Here is a 24,543-nt window from a genome sequence, read left to right as displayed (position 1 = left end):
AATCTCTCATTAGTAGGACCCTCTTCCCTCATGTGCTTTTACTTCTCTTACTTAAACCATCTTCGACACCACCAAGTCCTGCGGTTTTCTGCCACCCTGATATTTATTTCAGTGTCATCTGCTGATGTAGGTATGTTTATGTACCCTGTACTCGTCCTATATTGTCTTCAACTGTAAGTCACTGTTTTCCTGTTATGCTTATTTGTTTATGTGCCCTGTAATTGGGCGCTGCAGATGCCTTGTGCCATCATATAAATAAAGGTTAAGTAAAAATAATACGTTTTGGACATTAAACTATAAGATAAGGTGATCAGGATACTGGTAGGTCCTAGGAGTCTTGAGTTTATTTCTCTATAGCTGCAGCAGTACTATTGCACTCATATTGCAGAACCTTGTAATAAGAATACGCAATACAGAGTACTGTTGACATCTTTACGCAATAATACAGAGTACTGTTGACATCTTTACGCAATACAGAGTACTGTTGACATCTTTACGCAATACAGAGTACTGTTGACATCTTTACGCAATACAGAGTACTGTTGACATCTTTATGCAATACAGAGTACTGTTGACATCTTTACGCAATACAGAGTACTGTTAACATCTTTATGCAATACAGAGTACTATTAACATCTTTACGCAATACAGAGTACTGTTAACATCTTTACGCAATACAGAGTACTGTTGACATCTTTACGCAATACAGAGTACTGTTGACATCTTTACGCAATACAGAGTACTGTTGACATCTTTACGCAATACAGAGTACTGTTGACATCTTTACGCAATACAGAGTACTGTTGACATCTTTACGCAATACAGAGTACTGTTGACATCTTTATTGATATTTTTTTTTTTCAGATGTAAGACTAAGGTTTATACAGATGAACTACCAAATACAAGTATCGTCATAGTGTTTCACAATGAAGCCTGGAGCACACTACTACGGACTGTCCACAGCGTCATCAACCGCTCTCCTCACCATCTTTTATCTGAAATCATTTTGGTTGATGATGCAAGTGAAAGAGGTACAGTGTATCATCTCTTATTGCTTTCTTTACAGTATATCTGAAAGGGGATATCTGCAACAAGTAAAATCTTGTTTTTCTGCAGTTACTGTAGCTACTCACTCTTAATGAACCACTGCTTAGGCTGTTGCCCTGGTAAAGTTGTGAAAGACTGCAGGTTCTCTAACCAGTAGTACTCGCCTTGGTTTGTAATGCTCGTTTAGAAATTTGATATAAACTAGAAACAATGGGGTAAATTTACTAAGCTGGGAGTTCTATTTAAGATGGGATGTTGCCCATAGCAACCAATCAGATTGTACTTTTCATTTATCTAGCACCTTCTAGAAGATAATACCTGGAATCTGATTGCTTGCTATGGGCAACATCCCATCTTAAATAGAACTCCCATCTTAGTAAATTCACCCCAATAATACTTAAGAATGACTACATTTACATTTATTTTTGGCAGCCACAAGCACTGGCTTTGCCTTTCATGTAAACCATCCATAACTTGATTTGGTCTTGAACCAACAACCCATTGTTAATGACACATGGTTTGCCAAAGTAGCCCCCTCCCCCCCCCCCCCCCCCCCACACACACCGAGAAGGGGTGTGGTCTTGTGGGAAGGGGGTATGGTATTGTGGCACACCCCCATTATCATCACTCTGGAGGCATGGCCAGCATTCCAGGAGGTGCTGGGCTGTTCCCAGAAGACTCTTCCTGCACTGGCTCATCCTCAATGGCAGGAAGCGGGTGCTGTATAACATGTCACAGTGCAGAACACAGCTCCCTGTCACTGTGAAGGAGCCTGCATTTTTTGTGTCACTCCTTGGAAGGGTGACACCCAGGTATGGTCCACCCCCCCCCTAGTGATGCCGCTGATCAGTTACACCCCTGCAAATTCCCTGTGGTAACCCAGGGTGTCATAGTACACACTTTGGGAATCACTGCCTCATGAGACAATTGATGCAATGAGACAATTGATGCATTGAGCTTTTGGTTTTACTTTGAAGGTATTTATACATGCTAGAAACACCATTGAAAGGAATGGGCCATTAAATATATAGGAAATCTCATCCATTACTCTTCTACCAGCTCCAGCACCATGCAGCCTTTCAAACACTTATATAATCAGTTTATTTAATCTAAAATAAAAATGCTTCTTTTCTTCATTCTTGATTCATGATAGTCTAATGGGAAAAAAATCCTTTATTTTTTGTTTTTTTATCTGTCCAAGTCCAATGGAAAACAACATATCTTGTTCTGTTATAATCAGAGTCCAGTGTCAGAGGAACACAATCAAGGGAAATACACACTAGTGCTGCCTACTGCTAAATTACCATAGAAGGTTGTCTGTGGTTCTCCCCTTTAGCCATTCACAAATGGTTTGTAACACCAACCTTGTCATTGGCTAGTGGGTAAGGCCAATATGGGTACTCTCTGACTTAATTCCACGTAGAAACCCATTTTATTTATATTTATATGGGGGGAAAAAAAACAATCCTGTAGAGCAATCTTGTTTAATTATGGCCACATTGTACTTGTAGCATACTACCCCATTTATATGAATAAGCCCTTGAATTGAATGGCAAAAAGAGATATGCATACGTACGTACACACACACACACACACACACACACACACACACACACACACACACACACATATACAGTGGGGGAAAAAAGTATTTGGACAGCCAAAGATTGTGCCAGTTGACCCACTTAAAAATATGAGAGAGGTCTGTAATTTCCATCATAGGTACACTTCAACTGTGAGAGACAGAATCTGAAAAAAATAAACAGGAAATCACATTGTATGATTTTTAAATAATTTACTTGTATATTCTTGTGGAAAATAAATATTTGGACACCTACCAAGCAGCAAGATTTCTGGCTCTCACTGACCTGTTACTTCTTCTTTAAGAAGCTCTTCTATCCTCCACTCGTTACCTGTATTAATGGCACCTGTTTGAACTGGTTATCTGTATAAAAGACACCTGTCCACACCCTCAAACAGTCAGACTGCTACCTCTCCACCATGGCCAAGACCAGAGAGCTGTCTAAGGACACCAGGGACAAAATTGTAGAGCTGCACAAGGCTGGGATGAGCTACTCGACAATAGGCAAGCAGCTTGGTGAGAAGAGATCAACTGTTGGCGCAATTATAAAAAAATGGAAGAAATACAAGATCACTGACAATCTCCCTCGACCTGGGGCTCCATGCAAGATCTCACCTTTTGGGGGGTATCAATGGTCTTGAGAACGGTGAGGAATCAGCCCAGAACTACACGGGGGGACCTGGTCAATGACCTCAAGAGAGCTGGGACCACAGTCACAAAGGTTACCATTAGTAACACACTATGTCGTCATGGATTGAAATTCTGCAGCGCCCGAAAGGTCCCCCTGCTTAAGCCAGGCCCATCTAAAGTTTGCCAGTAACCATCTGGATGATCCAGGGGAAGATTGGTAGAATGTAATGTGGTCAGATGAGAGCAAAATCGAACTTTTTGGTATAAACTCCACTTGCCGTGTTTGGAGGGGGAAGAATGATCAATGGCATCCCAAGAACACCATACCCACTGTGAAGCATGGGGGTGGAAACATCATGCTTTGGGGCTGCTTTTCTGCAAGGGGGACAGGACGACTGATCCGTATTAAGGAGAGGATGAATGGGGCCATGTATCGTGAGATTTTGGGCAAAACCTCCTTCCCTCAGTAAGAGCATTGAAGATGGAACGTGGCTGGGTCTTCCAGCATGACAATGACCCCAAACACACCGCCCGGGCAACTGAGGAGTGGCTCCGTAAGAAGTATTTCAAGGTCCTGGAGTGGCCTAGCCAGTCTCCAGCCCTCAACCCAATAGGAAATCTGTGGAGGGAGTTGAAAGTCCATGTTGCCCGGCGACAGCCCCAAAACATGACAGATCTAGAGAAGATTTACATGGAAGAGTGGGCCAAAATACCTGCTACAGTGTGTGCAAACCTGGTCAAGAACTACAGGAAACGTTTGACCTCTGTAATTGCTAACCGAGGTTATATTACAAAGTATTGAGTTCAACTTTTTGATTGTCCAAATATTTATTTTCCGCAAGAATATACAAATAAAATTGTTTAAAAATCATACAATGTGATGTCCTAGTTTTTTTTTCAGATTCTGTCTCTCACAGTTGAAGTGTACCTATGATGGAAATTACAGACCTCTCTCTTCTTTTTAAGTGGGTCAACTTGCACAACCTGTGGCTGTCCAAATACTTCAAATACTTTTTCCCCCCACTGTATATATATATATATATATATTATTTATTTATTTATAAATGTCAGCATCAAGCAAAATAACAATAGTTTGCTTGATAAAGGAATAAAATAACTGGTCATGATTTTACAGCACCATTTTTTTTTACCCAAATGTAACTCATATATCCATGGAGCACATTTGGTGCTTGATAGCGGAAATGTGCTACCTACATATGGTCTATAGAATGTATTTATGTCAAGAAATAGATGCAATTAAAATGTATTACATATTTTTTTCTTAAATTTTCTTTATTTCTGATTTTCTGATTTTTGTTTCTTCCTTTGACTTTCTTAGATTTCCTGAAAACACCATTAGAAAACTATGTTAGACATTTGGAAGTTCCAGTAAAAATTTTGAGGATGGAACAGAGGTCTGGACTGATTCGGGCTCGACTTAGAGGAGCAAATGTTTCAAGGGGTCAAGTGATAACATTTCTAGACGCTCATTGTGAATGTACAATTGGGTGGTTGGAGCCTCTGCTGGCAAGAATAAAAGAGGACCGGTGTGTACCATATTCTAACATTTTTAATTAATTGTTGCACTGCATCATCTTCTAAATGGACAATAGCCGACTTAACACTTGTGGAGGTGTAGTGTGTAAATTGAAACGCTAATTGAAAATGATGCTGCCTAACTAAAATTATTTTTTGAGATCAGTTACCCCTTAAGTTGTCTCTGAATTTTTAAATTCTAGTCAGATTTTGACATCAGTCTAGAGACTATAAACCATACTTATAGTGTTCAGGAAATTCACAGATTTCAGCAATATGCAGGGGAAAAGCCATGATAATAAGATTATACAAATCATGTCGCAATACCCCTTGCCACTTGAACCTCTCATCCGGCATCCTTGGAGACGAATGTTTCTCAATGTCAGTAAGTTTGGATCAGACTAAGATTCCCATGTATCCCTATTATCCACCCCTTTGGAGTGGAAAAGACCCTAGTGGTTTTACTAGTTGAATGCATAGATTTTTTTTAAAGTATATTTTCACTGTAGCTATGACTTACTTTCACTCTTGATGCTCCTGTATTGATAGATTTAAATGATCATTTAAAAACTTTACTAATTTTGGAATCCAAAATTAAAAAAGGCTTCTGTCTATAAATTGAGAATCTGTCATGTCAAGTTTTCTTGTTAAAAAGGAGGCAACCTTAGTGCTAAACAAATTTGCAAGGTTCTCAATGTTTGAGCAAAAGTTTGTTTTAAAATAACCAAAAAGAATTTAAAAATATGCTACATGCTCACTGTTTTTAATGTAATTTTTTATAATCATGCTATTAACCATTACTAGCACTAATAATATTCATCACATACAGTATAACTATAGCATACAATCTAAAAAAAAAAGCAAGTTAATCAATATACAGTATGATGAAGTTTCTAACCACCCCCTCCCCAAAAATAAATCAATAAAAAAATAAATACTCTGACATGCACTATTTCATATTTAATATTGTTCTCTAATCAATAAATATAACTTTAAATTTATAACTTGGAAGAAAAAATTTTCAATTACAGTACATGCATATACAAAGCTTGCAAATCTTAAAATAATATAATAAATTCAAGCTAGAAAAATAACCCATTTTGATTCATGTGAGTATTAAACCTCTTTATAAAAGTGGATGTATGTTTTCAATTGATAATTTAAAAATACACTATTGATTTTTCGTACATCATAAATATAGGATTAGAAAATTTTAAGTTGATCAACACATCCCTGAAAATGTAGATTGGTACGAACTCATAAATACTTTAATAAATCTAAAAATATATATCGCAAAAACAAGCAAGTACTGTAGGTATCAACAAATGTTACATGAATTAAGATCTCATGCAGTGTAACTATATTAACAGGATATTGTATTGAGCTTAGTAAAATATATTAAAGTAACGATGCCATCTGGTGCCTAAAATAATACAAGTAATAGAAAATGTTCTAGACAAATCCTCTGGTATATTTAATTGAAAATGATTAAAAAAAAGCAACTACCTGTATAAAAATGGCAGTTTTGGTGATTACTCACTCTGGACCAAATTAGTCATGTACAGGGGCGTAGCCAGAACTTTGTGGGCCTGATAGCAACATTTTGAAGGGGCCCCCGTCCCAATGCTTCTAGAGAGATACTTCTCTACAGCAGTTGTTAATTTTATGCCCTATAATAGTGCCCTAGTTCATTTTCTGAACCATAGTAGAGCCCAGTGGCGTAACTACTGCCCCCGCAGCCCTCGCGGTGGCTTGGGGGCGAGGGGCTGCGGGGGCGCCACTGATTTAGCGCAGATTGACATGCGGACGAGCGTCCGCATGTCAATCTGCGGTCTCCTTCCCTCCGCTGCTGTAAGGAGGGACAGGGAGGGCACAGCGCGCACCTCTCCCTTGTCCCTCATGGGTCTCCGGCGGGTCTAATAAAAGAAGTGCTGTTCGTGAGCTCTGATTGGCTCACAAACCGGCACTTCCTTTAACAGACCCGCCGGAGACCCAGGAGGGACACAGGAGAGGCACGCGCTGTGCCCTCCGTGTCCCTCCAACACCAAGGAGTGGGGGGGGGGAGCGGGGGAGCGCGGCACTGGGGGAATATATGTGGCAGGCACTGAGGGGACATATGTGGCACTGGGGGGGTATATTTAGCACTGGGGCACGTGAGTACCTGGCACTGTGGGGGAATATCTGGCACTGGGGGCATATGTGGCACTGGGGGGGTATATTTGGCACTGGGGGCATGTGAGTACCTGGCACTGTGGGGGAATATCTGGCACTGGGGGCATATGTGGCACTGGGGGGGTATATTTAGCACTGGGGGCATGTGAGTACCTGGCACTGTGGGGGAATATCTGGCACTGGGGGCATATGTGCACTGGGGGGGTATATTTGGCACTGGGGGCATGTGAGTACCTGGCACTGTGGGGGAATATCTGTCACTGGGGGCATATGTGGCACTGGGGGGGGGTATATGTGTACCTGGCACATGGGGGGGGCTATATTTGGCACTCGGGGCATGTGAGTACCTGGCACTGTGGGGGACTATCTGACACTGGGGGCATATGTGGCACTGGGGGGGTATATGTGTACCTGGCACATGGGGGGGCTATATTTGGCACTGGGGGCATGTGAGTACCTGGCACTGTGGAGGAATACCTGGCACTGGGGGCATATGTGACACTGGGAGCACGGCCCTAGCAACAAGCACTACCCCCTAGCAACGAGCATGATACCCAGTGCATGAAACCCCTGGCAACGAGCATGACACCCTGAGCATGAAAATCCCTGGCACCGTGCATGGAACCAAGAGCATGAAACCCCTGGCAACGAGCAGGTAATTTAAAAGTAATTAGAAGCCTTACTGTAGAACTTAATGTGTAATGGGCATTACGGTGTGTGGCATAATGTATCACGGACATTGCGGTGTGTGTCATAATGTGTCACAGGCATTACAGTGTGTGGCATACTATATCACGGGCATTGTGGTATGTGGTATAATGTCTCAGGGGCATTGCAGTGTGGCATAATGTATAACGGGCATTGCGGTGTGTGGCATAGGGTATAACGGGCATTGCGGTATGTGTCATAGGCATTACAGTGTATGGTATACTATATCACGGGCATTGTGATATGTGGTATAATGTCTCAGGGTCATTGCAGTGTGTGGCATAATGTATCACGGACATTGCTGTGTGTGTCATAATGTGTCAGGCATTAGGGTGTGTTGTATACTATATCACGGGCATTGTGGTATGTGGTATAATGTCTCAGGGTCATTGCGGTGTGTGTCAATGTGTCACAGGCATTGTATGTGTTATAATGTATCAGGGGCATTTCAGTGTGTAGCATAATGTATAACGGGCATTGCGATTCCTGTCATAATGTGTCACAAGCATTACGGTGTGTGGCATAATGTGTCGGGGGCATTACGGTGTGTGCATATTGTGTCATGTGCATTATTGTGTATGGCATAATGTCTAAGGGCCATTGCAGTATGTGGCATAATGTATACTGGGCATTACTATAAGGAGGAAAAATGACAAATAATGTAAGGGGCATGAATCAGGATTATTTTTCTTTCCTGTGGTGGCTAACGTCTGGGCGTGCAGGTTGCAAAACTGGGGTATAAGGTAGTCTTTTCCTGCAATGCCACGCCCCTTTATGCTAAGCCACACCCATTTCAACGAAGCCGCGTCCCCTTTTTGGCGGCATGTTTGTCCCTTTACTAGTGCCAATTATGGGGGATATGGAAGGGGGCGGGGGGGGGGGGGGGGGCGAAGAATTTTTTGGCTTGGGGGAGAAAAATTTCTAGTTACGCCACTGGTAGAGCCTTATTTAATGTTATGCCCCATAGTAGTGCCCTAGTTTCTTTTCTGAATCGTAGTAGTGCTTAAGTTCACCCTATGTCACATTACAGAGCTGCCAGTACACATTATGCCGCACAGTACCCCCAGTTCACATTATGATATATAGTGCTCCCCGTTCATATTGTGTTTCATTACAGTGCCCCCGTTCATATTATATAACCATGAAATGCCCTCCAGTTCATTTTATACCACACTACAATGAACAGGTCCAGGGGTATACTTAGATATACTGCAGGCCCCAAGGAAAAAGTTTGAAAGGGCCCCTATGTACCACCCAATGGTGAAAATTTTATATAACACATGTAACTTTGACAGGGAAGGTGGGCCCCTCTCAGCTCTGGGCCCCATAGCAGCCGCACAGCCTGCATCTATGGTAGCTATGCCCTTGGTCATGTATCTTCTTCTCAGACCATACTTTAGCAATAGTTGTCAGACAGTCTCACTATTCACCGCATTTAAAATCTTCTGTAGCCTGTGGGTAAAAGCATACAGGTAGAAAACTTTTAAAATTCACCAGCCTCCTACACAATAAATTCAGCGCATCAAACATCTCACCTTGAGCTGTAAATTCAAATGTATGCGGCTTCATGTGAATGTTACTGGCATAAAGTGGATGCAGACGACCATTAGGAACACTCGCTGCTATCTCAGTTAGATACCACCCAGGCACTCTGCAAGCTACTTGTAGGATACCTTGAACTTGTGTGGAGGTCACCACAACATGCTAAATTAATAATACATTTTAATTAGTTAAATCAAATAGTACACAAGTCTTTTAAGTAGAGATGAGCGGATTCGGTTTTACTCGGTTTTACTCGGTTCTCAAAACCGAATCTTATTGGCTCACGGATGTCACGTGTTTTGGATAGCCAATAAGATTCGGTTTTGAGAACCGAGTAAAACCGAGTAAAACCGAATCCGCTCATCACTACTTTTAAGATGCGCAATTACAAATGTTTTGGGGTTAATTTGACAATGTGACGTGGCGTTCTCAGATGTGTACGTAAAGTATACAATCTGAAACTATTTAAAGTACTAAGCGACCTACTTAGCAAATAATGTTTGCTGGATATTCTTCGAAAAACAGTCATTTTTGGGGGATAACTCCAAATATTAAATATCCCCTGAAATCACCATGGAGAGACCGCTTAAGATATCTCCACATCTACCGCAGTCCTTTCATTACCGATAGCTATCGCAGCCCCCATAGATTTCTATGGGGCTTTGAAGCTGTCAGATTTACTAAAGGCCCATACACACTTGACGATAAAATGAGCGACGTCGTTCATTTCAGCCCTCATCAACGACGTCGCTCATTATATCGTCAAGTGTGTATGCATCCGACGACCAACGATGCGCGGCCCCGCGGGACGTTAAAGACTGTTAAACGAACTGTTAAACTGTTCAGCTTGGATGCTTCAACGATGAATAGTCTTTGGTCTTTGGTCGTTGGTAGTGTGTATGCTCATGTCGTTTGCTCAGCTGTTCAAGGGAAGTTCAAGGGAAGTCGTTAACGATGGTCGTTAACGACGTGTGCATCGTCAAGTGTGTATGGGCCTTAAGCTATGGACAGTGAAGATTCCTTGTCTTTGGCAGTGATTCATTGCAGTAGTCTGTATGCCTGGTACATGACACTACATAACATATGACATATACTGTAATATTTGAGCAAACAAAAAATGTTATGTGTATGCATAGATAGATGTATGTCTGTAGATGTATATAGAGATGTGCAGGTTTGTGTGTACATAAAGTATGTGTAGGTGTGTAATTGTGTGCGAGTGTTTACGCTCGTTTGTGCTTTATACTGTACCACATTGTTGTAGATATATCATATACACTGTGAGTTCAGAATATTACAGGGTCATAACTACATGACAGTCTGGCTGCAGGTTATAAAGAGACTACAAATAAAGGCGTAATTACAGTTATATATTAGAATTCAAGTGCACAGAACGTGGTATGGCATAATGTACGTGTGCAAGATATACTCATTTATTTCACTCTATTTCATATTTCTGTCTCCAGAAAAACGGTTGTTTGTCCAATAATCGATGTAATAAGCGATGACACATTTGAGTACATGGCTGGTTCAGACATGACTTACGGTGGATTTAATTGGAAATTGAATTTCCGCTGGTATCCTGTTCCCCAGAGAGAAATGGACAGAAGAAAAGGAGACAGAACATTACCAGTAAGGTAAACAGAGTTCTCTTTATATACACATGGCTCCCTGCACAGCCAATACAGATCAAAATACAAACTACATGACTAGATAAACAATACGATGGAAGAAAGATAAAGTAGATGGAGAAACGCTGTGAAAAAATTTCGTTAAGGGTTTTTACTTTTTACAGATTTGGGGCTATTTACTATAATAATAATAATAATAATAATAATAATAATAATAATAATAATAATGTTACTATATTTATATGTATATCAGCAGCAATAAAAATGCTGCTGCACTGCTTGTTTTCTACTCGGTGCATTTCCCTGTCCCTGCAACACGTCTCATAGCAGGATGCACCTATTTTGCAGATTTGAGTCCATCTGTACATGTAGTTACAGTAAATGTGATTTTTAAAGTCCAACATAATGTTATTCCTTATAATACACTGTGTGAGTTGCAGCTTCATAAGAAATAAAGGTAATCTGTTGATAGCTCTACAGTACAGTAAAAAGATATACAGTACAATCAATAAGTTGACCCCAAATAATTGACATGCAAAAGGTCAACAGGGCCAAACAGTCAACAGGTAAAAGGTAGACAGTACTTAAGGGCACCAGGTTCAAAAGGTCGACATGACAATGATTGACACATATATGGTCGACGCAAGTTTTTTCCCCCGTCATTTAAAATCCACATGGACCACGATTGGGTATAGTAACCTGTGCCGAGCACATCGGAAGCAGGGTGAGGTACTCTGCCTGAAGCATGTTGAGCGAAGTGAGCCCACGAGGGTACATGTTTTCACTAATTTGACTTAGATATGGTGAAACATACAAAATGACACCAAAAAAACTTGTGTCAACCTTTTGACCCTGCCAAGCTTCTGTACCTGTCAACCTTTTCTACTGTCTACCTTTTTACCTTGCCGACCTTTTGCATGTTGACCACTTGGAGTCGACCTATTGACCGTTTATTTTTTTATTGTAGATCTATTGAACCATACCCCAAATAAATTGATTTTTTATTACATGAATTGTAGTTCTTAAAATATCTACATCTTGTATAATGTAGTAATTATGGTTCTTTGGTTGTTGTTAAAAACTGAAATTATATTTAATAGCATATTTGTATTAATCTCATATATCACATATTAACTGAAATCAGTTGTTTTATACAACTACTAACAGATTAATTAGCTGTATTACTTCATTATCACTTACAAATACATTTCTTCTCATTTCTCCGACACTTTCCTGAGTGCATATACATTTTTTACCAGTTAGCGCTGCTGAAATGGTTTTTCTCCAGATTTTTTAAACTATGCATTTTTTAATAATATGTTTTTAAAAATACTAAGATGTTTACATGAAACACTTCTATTATAAGGAATAATGGAGATGTAGTCCAAAGGTCAACTGTAGCAATATCAACAGTTATGGTGTCAGCATTGAAGAAATGATGACATTGTCAGAATGTTGAGCACTTACAGTAGCTATTTAGCTTTTCTATGGTCAGCAAAAACTCCTTTATGACTTCTGATATTTGTTTATTTCACGTGCAGTGCATAAGTGCCTATACCATAGCCCTCAAATCGCGTCATAGTGCACACAAAGTAGGCGTGGCTAGCCATGTCACAATGGTTGTGAGAATGCCACAATGGGTTAAAGCCACACTCCCATGAGTGTGTTTAACTCTTTCTCTCCTCTACTAGCAACTCCCATGTATTATCACTGGTGAGCATGGCGCCGGTTCACCAATGTTCTGTTGTGCAGAGTATTGGTGAACAGGTTATTCTTTTCAACATTTGTTCGGAACAAACATGCTGCTGTGTGCTAGTCTGCAGAGAGAGCAGAGAGGCTGCTGCCACCAATCTTTTCATAAATGATGGAGCCACTTGCCACAGTCTACAATCGGAGCCCTGACCCCTTGCTTCATTGTCGACTAATGACATAAGCTTTCTGGCCCGTGCTTCTGGAAGTCTGCAAGTACCAGTGGCATCACAACGGGGGTGCGGGCCGCCGAGGGGTGACACCAAAGTGCCGACTACTCTTCAGTGACAGGAGCCGGGTGCTGCACTGTAACATTAAGTGCAGCACCCAGCTCCTGTCACTGTGCAGGAGTCAGTACTGCACACACACTGGCCCCCGGGTGCAGCCCGCAACTCCCGGGTCACCCGGAGCGACAAAACGGGGGCTCGGGCCAGGAGGCCACGCCCCTACCTGTAAGACCACACCCCTACCACAAGGCCACGCCCTTTTGTCATTGCACGTGCATTTCCTACTCCCTCATCTCTGCTCCGGGTGTCACCTGTGACAGTCACACCTCTGGCAAGCAGGGACATGCAGTCAGGGGAGACAGTGCCTCCCCTGTCATTAATGATTAAAATAATACAAAGAACATACTTATGACACATATTCTGTGTCATAAGTATCTGCTTTAGCCTTGATATTATTTTAATCATTTTTACCTTTAAAAAAACAGCTTTAAATGTGTTTTGGAGGCACCGCACTTGGTGCCTCCTGCTGTTTATGTGAAAGGGCTGGAAGCGGTGGGCAGGGCCAAGTATTGGGCAGTGAAAGCCCATTAAAAAAAACAGTAGAAGTGCATCTTTGACAGGGGTGTGCTTTCAGCCAATTTTTTTATTTACATATGCGGCCGCCCACTACCCCCTGCCCCACCCGTCCACCAGTAACGCAGTCCGACCAGCGGAGAAGGAGGAGCTGCGATCCACTCTCCTCTCCTAATTACTATGACAGCGCTAATGTCGGGCCACACACACACACAAAGGTTACCTGCATCACTGTCTCCCCATCACCATCTCTCTCTTGTCACTCTTTGCCTTTCCAAGGCATCACCCTCTCATTGTCATATGACCACGCCCCTTGTGAGTTCACACCCTCATTGCAAGACCACACTCACTTTTCTGGGAGCACGTGAACCTTCGGCGCACGCAGGGACATCAGCGGTAGCAGGCATCGGCTCGGGGTTGGTAGCGGGTATCGGTGGGACGCAGTGGACATTATGGCTACAGTGCCTCACCAGCCACTGACCTCACCGCACGCCACTGCTGGCAAGTACAGTATGCTTGCTTTTATATTATCATAACATCCACTCAGTGCGCTTCACCAGGGGGGTACGGGCCACACCCTCCTCAGTGACAGGAGCTGAGCACTGCACTGGGACATTACATGCAGCCAGGCCCGGCGCTACCCGCTCAGCAAAGGGATGCAAAGCAGGTAGGCGCCTGATTGGAGAGGCGCCTTCCTGCTCTGCATTCCTGTGCTGCGCTGCCCTGAGCCTGGCCTGACCCCCTGCTGCTGCCGCCTGCAAATGCAAACTGACAGGCAGCAGCGCCATCCGTTTAAAGCCCTCCCTCCTTCCCTACAGAGGCATGATGAGCGGATGGAAGGTGGGCGGAGCTACATGGACTAAAGGGGGCGGGGTTACACGAACGAAAAGGGGCGGGGCTAAACGGGATCCCCAAGCTGAGGCAGATCCCTTCCCTCCAACCAGCCTGTGATACTGTCTGTAAGTGGATGGAAAAAAGGTGAGAGAAAGTGTGTGTATGTACTGTGTGTATGTACTGTCTGTATATATGTATATGTGTGTATGTATGTGTATATGTATGTGTGTATGTATGTATATGTGTTTGTGTGTGTATAAGTTTCACTTCTGCAGCCTGGGGGAGTGCATGGGCCAGCTGAGGGATCTGCACAGTGCTCAGATAAGTAAAGTATGTGTTTCACGTATTACACAGTCCATTTCACGCTTGTACATGAGGGGGAAACGTAAACTAGCATTTTAGCACTTTACCTGAGTATGGGGTTGCAGTTGCAGCAGGATTATCATACAACTCCGATTCCGCCCTGTAGAGATGTGCCCTGTGGGCACATCTGTGGTGCTGTCCCTAGCTGGGGACAGCGCTGGAGCAGCTTGTCTGTCCCCAGCGCTGGGTGCGTGGCGGCGGGTGTCTGGTGCAGGGATTACCCTTTTCCCTGCATCGGACCAGAGGCGTTTGAATCTTGGCGCCCTCCGGGAGCCAATCGCGGCTCCCGGAGCGGCAGCCAGTCAGAGAGGGACGCGGCGAGCCAATCGGCGCTCGCCGCGTCATAGGCCCCGCCCCCGGCGTCTGACGTCAGACGCCGGGCGGGAGCCGAAGGGAGGAAGCGCGCGGAAGAGCGCGAAGAAGGGAGACGCCACGCGGAGGAGCCAGAAGAGGTCATCGTGGTCGGAGTTCGGGTTGCCGCGGAAGAGGCCTGAAGACGTCCGGCGGCAGGAAGATGTCCAGCGGCGGCTGGACGCGGCGAGGCGACGGCGGCGCCGCTGGCCAGGACGGGCCAGCGGCCGAAGATTGAAGGAGAGCGCCGGAGAGGTCACCAGGGGTGGGAAGCAAGGAGCTGACGAAGCTTCCCCCTGGTGCCTCTCCCAGCGGGTCGGGTAGGCCCTTTTCTGGTGCCCCTGTACCCGCTCCTCCCTAGACCACCGGGTGTTCGGGCAATAGGCCCGTGGGCACAGTCAGGCCCTCCCGGCCTGTGGGCATGTAGTCGGGCCCTCCCTGCCCGTGGGCACATAGTCGGGCCCTCCTGGCCCGTGGGGGCATTTAGTCGGGCCCTCCAGGCCCGTGGCCAATTAGGGATACATTAAGGTGACCCTGGGCATTAGGCCCAGGTCACCCAACGGGCACCAGTTAGGCGGGCACTAGGCCCGGGGGCATATCAGGCGATAGGCCTGTGTGGCATTAGAGGGCGCTAGGCCCTAGTGTATTTTGGCAGTAGGTACATATAAGGTGACCCTGGGCACAAGGCCCAGGTCACCCAACGGGCAGCAAGTTAGGCGGGCGCTAGGCCCGTGGGCGAAGTCAGGCCTCCGGCCTGTGTGCAGTTAGGGGGCGCTAGGCCCAGTGAACAAGTGCCCCCGAGGTGAATAAAGGTGGCACCGGGCACTAGGCCCAGGCCACCCTGAGGTGTTAGGTAGGCAGGCCCGCTCGGCCTGAACCCCTAAGGAGAGAATACGGTAGGTGGGTGAGCTGTGCGGCCCCCACTACTGGGTGTTCTGAGTCGGGTAACTAAAGGGACCGTACCGTCGCTTGCATTGTGTATCGTGATGTATGTTACCGTGCGGGGCAAAGTGTGAGCTCGTTAAGTGTGTTTAGTTTTGTTGCACCACACCCACAGAGCTAGTTTGAGGGCTCTACCGTTGTAGTTAGTATAGGGTGTGACACTAGGTTAGAGTTAGGCCCTGCACGGCTGTTTGCTTGTTTCTTTGCCTCCTTACAGGGACCTGTAAGTGGAGAAGATCGGAGTGCAAGACTTGTGACGGTGAGTAGCATCCGTGTACGTTTGTCCCTTGTCTGTCCCCGAGCGCCGGAGTCAGGATTGCTCACGGACGTGAGAATCCCTTTCATCACACTGCGTGCGAGAGCGCGAGTGTGTGAAAGCTGGGTGGCTGAGGCTTTGTGCCAGTGACGACCTTTCACCCAACCGGTGAAGGTCGCGGTCACCCCTGGGGTATCCCCTGTTCCAGTGGAAGAAGGGTCGATACCCCCCTTAAGGTAAACCATTCTCTCCTCAGCTTGGTCGTCGGTCAGCTCCGAGAGGGAATCGCCGTGTCCGGATCCGATCGAAGATTTCAAGGTCCGTCGAGGGTTCCGGTACCTGAAGGTGAGAGAGAGCGGCGCCTGGTGAGTACCGAGTCTACACCTGCACGGCAGCAGGCATCACACTTGGCGTAGTCGGCAGGATCAAAGAGACCGGATCACGGACACGATGTGGAATGCCACCAAGAAGACCTCCCTGCGGACGGCTCCGGAGAAGACTCACCCCCGGATGTGTGCGGACCAGAGCGACTGGGTGACGGTGTCTGGGGCAGACATCCTGAAGATGGTGCAGCGGTCGGTCCAGCGTGGAAAGGAAGAGCGCCGGGAGAAGGGGCGCAAGAAAGCCGCTGTGACGCCCTGCAAGAGATGTCGGCAAACAGGGCACTTTGCCGACGAGTGTACGTGGCGAGAGACGTCCCCAAAGAAGGTGGCCCAGGAAGCGGACCGGAGACGTCAGCAGGGCCAAGTGAAGGAGTCCTGGTGTTTGCTCTGCGGAAACTACGGGCATGAGCACAACAGTTGTCCCTGGGACGAAGAGTTGAGCGAAGACGAGGTTGATCCCCGGTGTGAAAGCTGTGGAGATCCCCGACATCGGCTCCTGGAATGCCCATGGACGGAAGACAGGACGGACTACGATGCCACGGTATAGCAGATGACGGAGTCTCGTCAGCAACTTTGGGACCGGGTGGCTGCAGAGCCTGTGTGTGCGCTCTGCGAGGCAAGAGGACGTGCGCTTCCCGATTGTCCGTGGAATGAAGACCGGATGATTGCGGATGGTCGCGCCCAGAGATGGGAGGAGGAAACCAGGGAAATGGAGCGGAAGGCCTTGCTTGAAGTTAGTTCGCAGGTATCCATTTCCTCTGAGCCGGAACCAACGGGTGAAGATTCCCCAGTGAAGGAGGTGGACCAGGAACCCGTCTTGGAGAAGGTGGCAGTGGCCCTCCCTTGTTGGAAGTGTCGGCGACCAGGACATGCGGCCAGTGAGTGCCCCTGGGAAGATGCCGCGGACCTACTCTGTCCCAAGAAAGTGACCCCAGTAAGGCAGAATCCTTTCCCGCATCAGACGGAGGTGGACGACTGGGAGGTGAAGAGACCACGCTGCGAAGAAAAGCGTGAAGACCCAGTGACGGAGATGTCCGGAATCTCCCCGCGATGGAACCGTCCACGACCAGGACGTGCGGAACAGGAGTGTCCTGGGTACCAAGAGATGCCAGCGGAAACGAAGGAGTACGCTGAGGGAGTAAAGAATCCAGCGGAAGCGAAGGAGTACGCTGAGGAAGCAGAGGTGCCAGCGGAAGCGAAGAAGTACGCTGAGGAGGAAAGTAATACCCCAGTCCAGATATCTGAGGAGGACTCGGACTACGGTGAGCTGTCCGCCGACGAATCCCTCCAAGAACAGACGGAGGACGACTCTGGCATCGGAAGCGCCGACGAGAGTGACTGGCAGGATCGGGTGGAGTCGTGCTCCCAGTTGAATGCCCTCCATGAAGAGGAGGAGATAGTCCTGGAGCAATACCTGCCGGAAGTACCGAAATGGACGGACGTACGGGGACAGGATCGCGATGCCGTGGGAGGACCCGTTCCAGAGGAAGACACAGGACCTTTGGAGATGCCCCACGAGGAAATTCGACATATGATGGCTGTTGCCCGGGAGGAAATGGATGCCCCGGAGGATTCCGCTGTTGGGTGGTGGTCGGTACCACGCCCTGAAGACAGGGACGATGTCCCAGACGATCTGGAAGGCCAAGAGTGGGGGACTGCTGTCCCCGTGGAGGAAGATTCCCCTTGGTGGCCCACGTTGAGCGACCGTGGGGAGATGCCACTTCCCCAGAGGAACCCGGAGCTGGAGGTGGAAGGATGTCGGGTCACAGCCTGTCCGGGCTGGACCCTTGAACACAACCTCGCCGGAGGGACCTCGGAATTCCCTGACCCGCGGACAATGGACGTCGTGGAGAACTTTGTAGGGACTACAAAGGAAAAAAGGGGGGGAAATGTAGAGATGTGCCCTGTGGGCACATCTGTGGTGCTGTCCCTAGCTGGGGACAGCGCTGGGGCAGCTTGTCTGTCCCCAGCGCTGGGTGCGTGGCGGCGGGTGTCCGGTGCAGGGATTACCCTTTTCCCTGCACCGGACCAGAGGCGTTTGAATCTTGGCGCCCTCCGGGAGCCAATCGCGGCTCCCGGAGCGGCAGCCAGTCAGAGAGGGACGCGGCGAGCCAATCGGCGCTCGCCGCGTCATAGGCCCCGCCCCCGGCATCTGACGTCAGACGCCGGGCGGGAGCCGAAGGGACGGAGCGCGCGGAAGAGCGCGAAGAAGGGAGACGTCACGCGGAGGAGCCAGAAGAGGTCATCGCGGTCGGAGTTCGGGTGGCCGCGGAAGAGGCCTGAAGACGTCCGGCGGCAGGAAGATGTCCAGCGGCGGCTGGACGCGGCGAGGCGACGGCGGCGCCGCTGGCCAGGACGGGCCAGCGGCCGAAGATTGAAGGAGAGCGCCGGAGAGGTCACCAGGGGTGGGAAGCAAAGAGCTGACGAAGCTTCCCCCTGGTGCCTCTCCCAGCGGGTCAGGTAGGCCCTTTTCAGGTGCCCCTGTACCCGCTCCTCCCTAGACCACCGGGTGTTCGGGCAATAGGCCCGTGGGCACAGTCAGGCCCTCCCGGCCTGTGGGCATGTAGTCGGGCCCTCCCTGCCCGTGGGCACATAGTCGGGCCCTCCTGGCCCGTGGGGGCATTTAGTCGGGCCCTCCAGGCCCGTGGCCAATTAGGGATACATTAAGGTGACCCTGGGCATTAGGCCCAGGTCACCCAACGGGCACCAGTTAGGCGGGCACTAGGCCCGGGGGCATATCAGGCGATAGGCCTGTGTGGCATTAGAGGGCGCTAGGCCCTAGTGTATTTTGGCAGTAGGTACATATAAGGTGACTCTGGGCACAAGGCCCAGGTCACCCAACGGGCAGCAAGTTAGGCGGGCGCTAGGCCCGTGGGCGAAGTCAGGCCTCCGGCCTGTGTGCAGTTAGGGGGCGCTAGGCCCAGTGAACAAGTGCCCCCGAGGTGAATAAAGGTGGCACCGGGCACTAGGCCCAGGCTACCCTGAGGTGTTAGGTAGGCAGGCCCGCTCGGCCTGAGCCCCTAAGGAGAGAGTACGGTAGGTGGGTGAGCTGTGCGGCCCCCACTACTGGGTGTTCTGAGTCGGGTAACTAAAGGGACCATACCGTCGCTTGCATTGTGTATCGTGATGTATGTTACCGTGCGGGGCAAAGTGTGAGCTCGTTAAGTGTGTTTAGTTTTGTTGCACCACACCCACAGAGCTAGTTCGAGGGCTCTACCGTTGTAGTTAGTATAGGGTGTGACACTAGGTTAGAGTTAGGCCCTGCACGGCTGTTTGCTTGTTTCTTTGCCTCCTTACAGGGACCTGTAAGTGGAGAAGATCGGAGTGCAAGACTTGTGACGGTGAGTAGCATCCGTGTACGTTTGTCCCTTGTCTGTCCCCGAGCGCCGGAGTCAGGATTGTTCACGGACGTGAGAATCCCTTTCATCACACTGCGTGCGAGAGCGCGAGTGTGTGAAAGCTGGGTGGCTGAGGCTTTGTGCCAGTGATGACCTTTCACCCAACCGGTGAAGGTCGCGGTCACCCCTGGGGTATCCCCTGTTCCAGTGGAAGAAGGGTCGATACCCCCCTTAAGGTAAACCATTCTCTCCTCAGCTTGGTCGTCGGTCAGCTCCGAGAGGGAATCGCCGTGTCCGGATCCGATCGAAGATTTCCAGGTCCGTCGAGGGTTCCGGTACCTGAAGGTGAGAGAGAGCAGCGCCTGGTGAGTACCGAGTCTACACCTGCACGGCAGCAGGCACCACACCACACAGCAGCCGCACCTCTCACAGCCCTATAAACAAGTTGATGTCTAAACTCACTGCATGATGAATGAACGCCTCTATTTTCGGCCTATCCAGCATCCAGGTGGTATAAACAACAAACTTCGTATAAATCAATAAATCCCTACTGTATAAAGTCTGCTTATAATGCAGAGAACAGGGTGCAGGACACCTCCACCACAAGTTGGTATCAAGCTGCAAGTGCTTACAATCCCTTACTCATGCAGTATTTACCAGTTACTGGTAAACATAAGCAGAGTGAGGGAAGAATCTGTATAGATGTACCTTACAATGTCACACATCGGCTGATACAGCCACTTGTCTAAACTCGGCTCAGTTTGCCAATTGGGCTAAATAGTTGAATCATGTCTGGTTTTGCTGTGGCCTGTTAGTACACAGATGGATGATGACATGATAGATGATAATAGTCATCTTTCACCTGCATTTGCTAATATGCTCTTTAAGGATCCTACTGTCACACATCGAGGACCAAAGCCCCCTTCCAGGGCCCGGCGGTGCCATCTAACTGCTATACTTTTTCCTCCTGACCTTTCTATCCCAGATACCAGAACATTGGCTCCTGGTGCCGTTGCATTCTGCATTTTCAGGCGGCAGCAGCAGGGTGTCAGGCCAGGCTCAGGGCAGCGCAGCACAGGGATGCGGAGCAGGAAGGCGCCTCTCCAATCAGGCGCCTACTTGCTTTGCATCTCTTTGCTGAGCAGGTAGCGCCGGGCCTGTCTGCAGGCATTAACGGTAGATGGGAGAGGTGGAACTTTCGCCGCAGCAGCCAGTGCAATGCATGGGGGCCCACAGCACTTGGGGGCCCTCAACCAGTGGCTCAGTCAGCAGGACTAATAACGTTGCGCTGCTGCTAGCCATGGGCTACAAGGAGAAAGGTGGTCTCCTCCCCTCCCTGACCTGCCCCTCCTGTCACCAGGCCCGGCATAACACGCTCAGCGAAGGGATGCAAAGCATGGAGCACTGGGCTGGAGAGGCGCTGTCCCTGCTCTGCATCCCTGCTGCTGTGCACTTGTCACACTGTAGCGTCCTGGCGTCAGCTACCTTACTCCCTCTTCTCATTGCGTCTTCGGCAACGAGAAGCGGCTCTTCTTCACCGGTCCACACGGCTCTCTTCTCTGGTGAGGTCACGGTCTCCCTCCCCTCTCCTCCCCACCTCTTAATTAATTGTTCAGCACCGCACTGCACCCGTCCCCTCCTGTGGACGGTATGTATAATTATGTATAATGTATATGTAATGTATGTATAATTATTTATAATGTATGTGTAATATATGTATGAAAGTTTTTTGTTTTTATTTTACTAATAGCAGTGTGCAGACCATAGGCATCATGGCACCCCCCCACTCACAAGCTTGCCGCCGGTTAATGTGTCCCCCCATGCTGCCGATTAATGCGCCCTCGAGGCGCCCGGTCACGTGTCGTTCGTGTGCCATGTAGTGTCTCCACGCTTCTCCTGTCGACTCCCCAGTATGAGGCTCCTGGAGCACAGAAGAGCTGCTCTGTTGATGGGACTTGTGAGGAGACGGAGGAGCAGGACACGACGGGAGCTCTAGTCACACTTGCTCTGGCTATCTGTCTTAGCGCCGCAGCTCCTGTGTGAGGCTGCTGCCACTGTCCACAGAGGGAACAACGGCGGCCGGGACCTGGGAGCTGTGGGTAGCAGGTGACATTCTTGTTTAACTTAGCGAGCGAGAGCGAGTACCTTTCACTACCATCCTGCCCCCCCTGCTCCGCACCACTGCTCCCATCCTGCCCCCCCTGCTCTGCACCACTGCTCCTATCCTGCTCCGCACCACTACTCCCATCTTGCCCCCTCCTGCTGCGCACCACTGCTCCCATCCTGCCCCCTCCTACTCCCATCCTGTCCCCTCCTGCTCCTCACCACTGATCTTATCCTGCCCCCTCTGGATTGGCTGCAGGTCCACGGCGGATTTGAAATAGTGGCGCTGTGGTCATAGGAGCTGCAGTGCCGCCAACCACAGCTTCCTCCTCCTTGCACCGCTCTCTGCCTCCTCCTCTGCTACACCGCCGCCGCCCTGCCGCCGCCCTCAGTCCTTCTCTGCACTTCAATACCATGCCGACCACAGCCTCCTAATACACCGCACCGCAGACCACAGCATCCTCAGCACCGCCGCTGCTAAATAGGTAATCTTACCCTGCTGCCTTTCTCTCTCCCTAGTCCCTATTGTATGCCCTTACTATCCCTCTCTCAGTCATGCTCCCTTTCCCTATGTCCCTGCTGTCACTTTCCCTCTTCCTGTCCCTATGTCCCTGCTGTCACTTTCCCTCTCTCTCTCCCTGTCCCTGCTGTCACTCTCCCTGAATTTTGTCTCCATATGGCATCATTTGAATTTCGGCTCATACCGTGTGCTATAATGTGAATTTCGGCTCATGCTGTGTGCTATAATGTGAATTTCGGCTCATTCTGTGTGCTATAATGTGAATTTAGGCTCATTCTATGTGCTATTATTTGAATTTCGTCTCATACCGTGTGGTATACTGGGAATTTTGGCTCATTCTGTGTGCTATAATGTGAATTTCAGCTCATACCGTGTGGTATAATGTGAATTTTGGGTCCTACCGTGTGCTATAATGTAAATTTCGGCTCATTCTGTGTGCTATAATGTGAATTTCGGCTCATTCTGTGTGCTATAATGTGAATTTTGGCTCATTCTGTGTGCTATAATGTGAATTTCGGCTCATACCGTGTGCTATAATGTGAATTTCGGCTCATTCTGTGTGCTATAATGTGAATTTAGGCTCATTCTATGTGCTATTATTTGAATTTCGTCTCATACCGTGTGGTATACTGGGAATTTTGGCTCATTCTGTGTGCTATAATGTGAATTTCAACTCATACCGTGTGGTATAATGTGAATTTTGGGTCCTACCGTGTGCTATAATGTAAATTTCGGCTCATTCTGTGTGCTATAATGTGAATTTCGGCTCATTCTGTGTGCTATAATGTGAATTTTGGCTCATTCTGTGTGCTATAATGTGAATATCGTCTCATTCTATGTGCGGTAAAATGTGAATAAGATTGTGCTACTGTGTGACATAATTTGAATTGGGGGTACTGTTGTGTGGTCACACCCCGTGGGAAACCATAATCCTTTTTTGCGGCCTCCGACGCATGCTCTCATTTTATTAACTACGGTATGAGAGGGAGGGCGCAAATTTATAGTTTGCAGTGGGACGCCGAACACCCTAGCACCGGCCCTGCATGCAGCACTCGTCTCCTGTCACAGTGTAGGAGTCGGCAGTGCAGCAGCCTTACGAGTCTCAGGAACAGCCCAGCCTTTTCAGGAATGCTGGGCACGCCCCTGGAATGATGAAACTATGGGTTGGGCCCTGAAGCCACATCCCCTCCTGCAAGTCCGCTCCCCAATTCCAGCGCACCTTACGTCACTGGCCTCCAGAGGCGTATCTAGCACGGGGCGAGCAGGGCACGTGCCCTGGGCGCTGTGGAAGCCCCAACAGAGGGGTCGCCACCGGCACGGCCCGCTCACCCCATGCAACAGGGATTCCGCCGACGCTACCTGCGGCGCTCTCCCTGTCTTCCCGGCTGCTGTGCCAGTCACACTGGACAGGCAGCGGCAGCCAGGAGCCTCCGCTCATCTCCCCCGGCCCTCCCCCTCTCTCCGTCTCCCTACACATTGTACTGTGCGCGTGCGCGCGACCGCGACGGTACGCGCGCGCGCGCCTGCGCGGCTTCAGTGAGCGGGTTTAACAGCCAGGTGAGCGGAGTGGACTTTAGTTTTTTTTCTGTCGGGAGAGGGGGTTGCGGGACAGTGTGTGTGTGTGAGTGTGTGTTAATTGTGTGAGTGTGTTAATTGTGTGTGTGTGGGACAGTGTGAGTGTGTTAATTGTGTGAGTGTGTTAATTGTGCGTGTGTGGGACAGTGTGAGTGTGTTAATTGTGTGAGTGTGTTAATTGTGCGTGTGTGGGACAGTGTGTGTGTGTTAATTGTGTGTGTGTGTGGGACAGTGTGCGTGTGTTAATTGTATGTGTGTGTGTGACAGTGTGCGTGTGTGTTAATTGTGTGTGTGACAGTGTGTGTGTGTGTGTGTGACAGTGTGCGTGTGTTAATTGTGTGTGTGGGACAGTGTGCGTGTGTGACAGTGTGCGTGTGTGTGGGACAGTGCGTGTGTGTGTGTGTGAGACAGTGTGCGTGTTAATTGTGTGTGTGCGTGTGTGGGACAGTGTGCGTGTGTTAATTGTCCCGGCGGTGATTGG

General features: G+C 48.3%; 1 protein-coding gene across 8 annotated transcripts in view; it reads left to right on the top strand.

Annotated features, from left to right (window-relative positions):
• The window catches only part of GALNT13 (polypeptide N-acetylgalactosaminyltransferase 13), a 770,323-nt gene that overhangs the window by 427,264 nt on the left and 318,516 nt on the right, over positions 1–24,543 (top strand). For all 8 annotated transcript variants that reach the window (XM_063933521.1, XM_063933520.1, XM_063933523.1 and 5 more), the window contains exons 3-5: positions 865–1,031; positions 4,599–4,806; positions 10,684–10,854. In XM_063933521.1, coding sequence (XP_063789591.1) covers positions 865–1,031; positions 4,599–4,806; positions 10,684–10,854 — 546 coding nt within the window. The remainder of the gene's footprint in view (positions 1–864; positions 1,032–4,598; positions 4,807–10,683; positions 10,855–24,543) is intronic.

Source organism: Pseudophryne corroboree, chromosome 7 (genome assembly GCF_028390025.1).
Source record: "Pseudophryne corroboree isolate aPseCor3 chromosome 7, aPseCor3.hap2, whole genome shotgun sequence".
NCBI classification, from domain to species: Eukaryota; Metazoa; Chordata; class Amphibia; order Anura; family Myobatrachidae; genus Pseudophryne; species Pseudophryne corroboree.
This window is presented reverse-complemented; position numbering and strand designations above follow the sequence as displayed.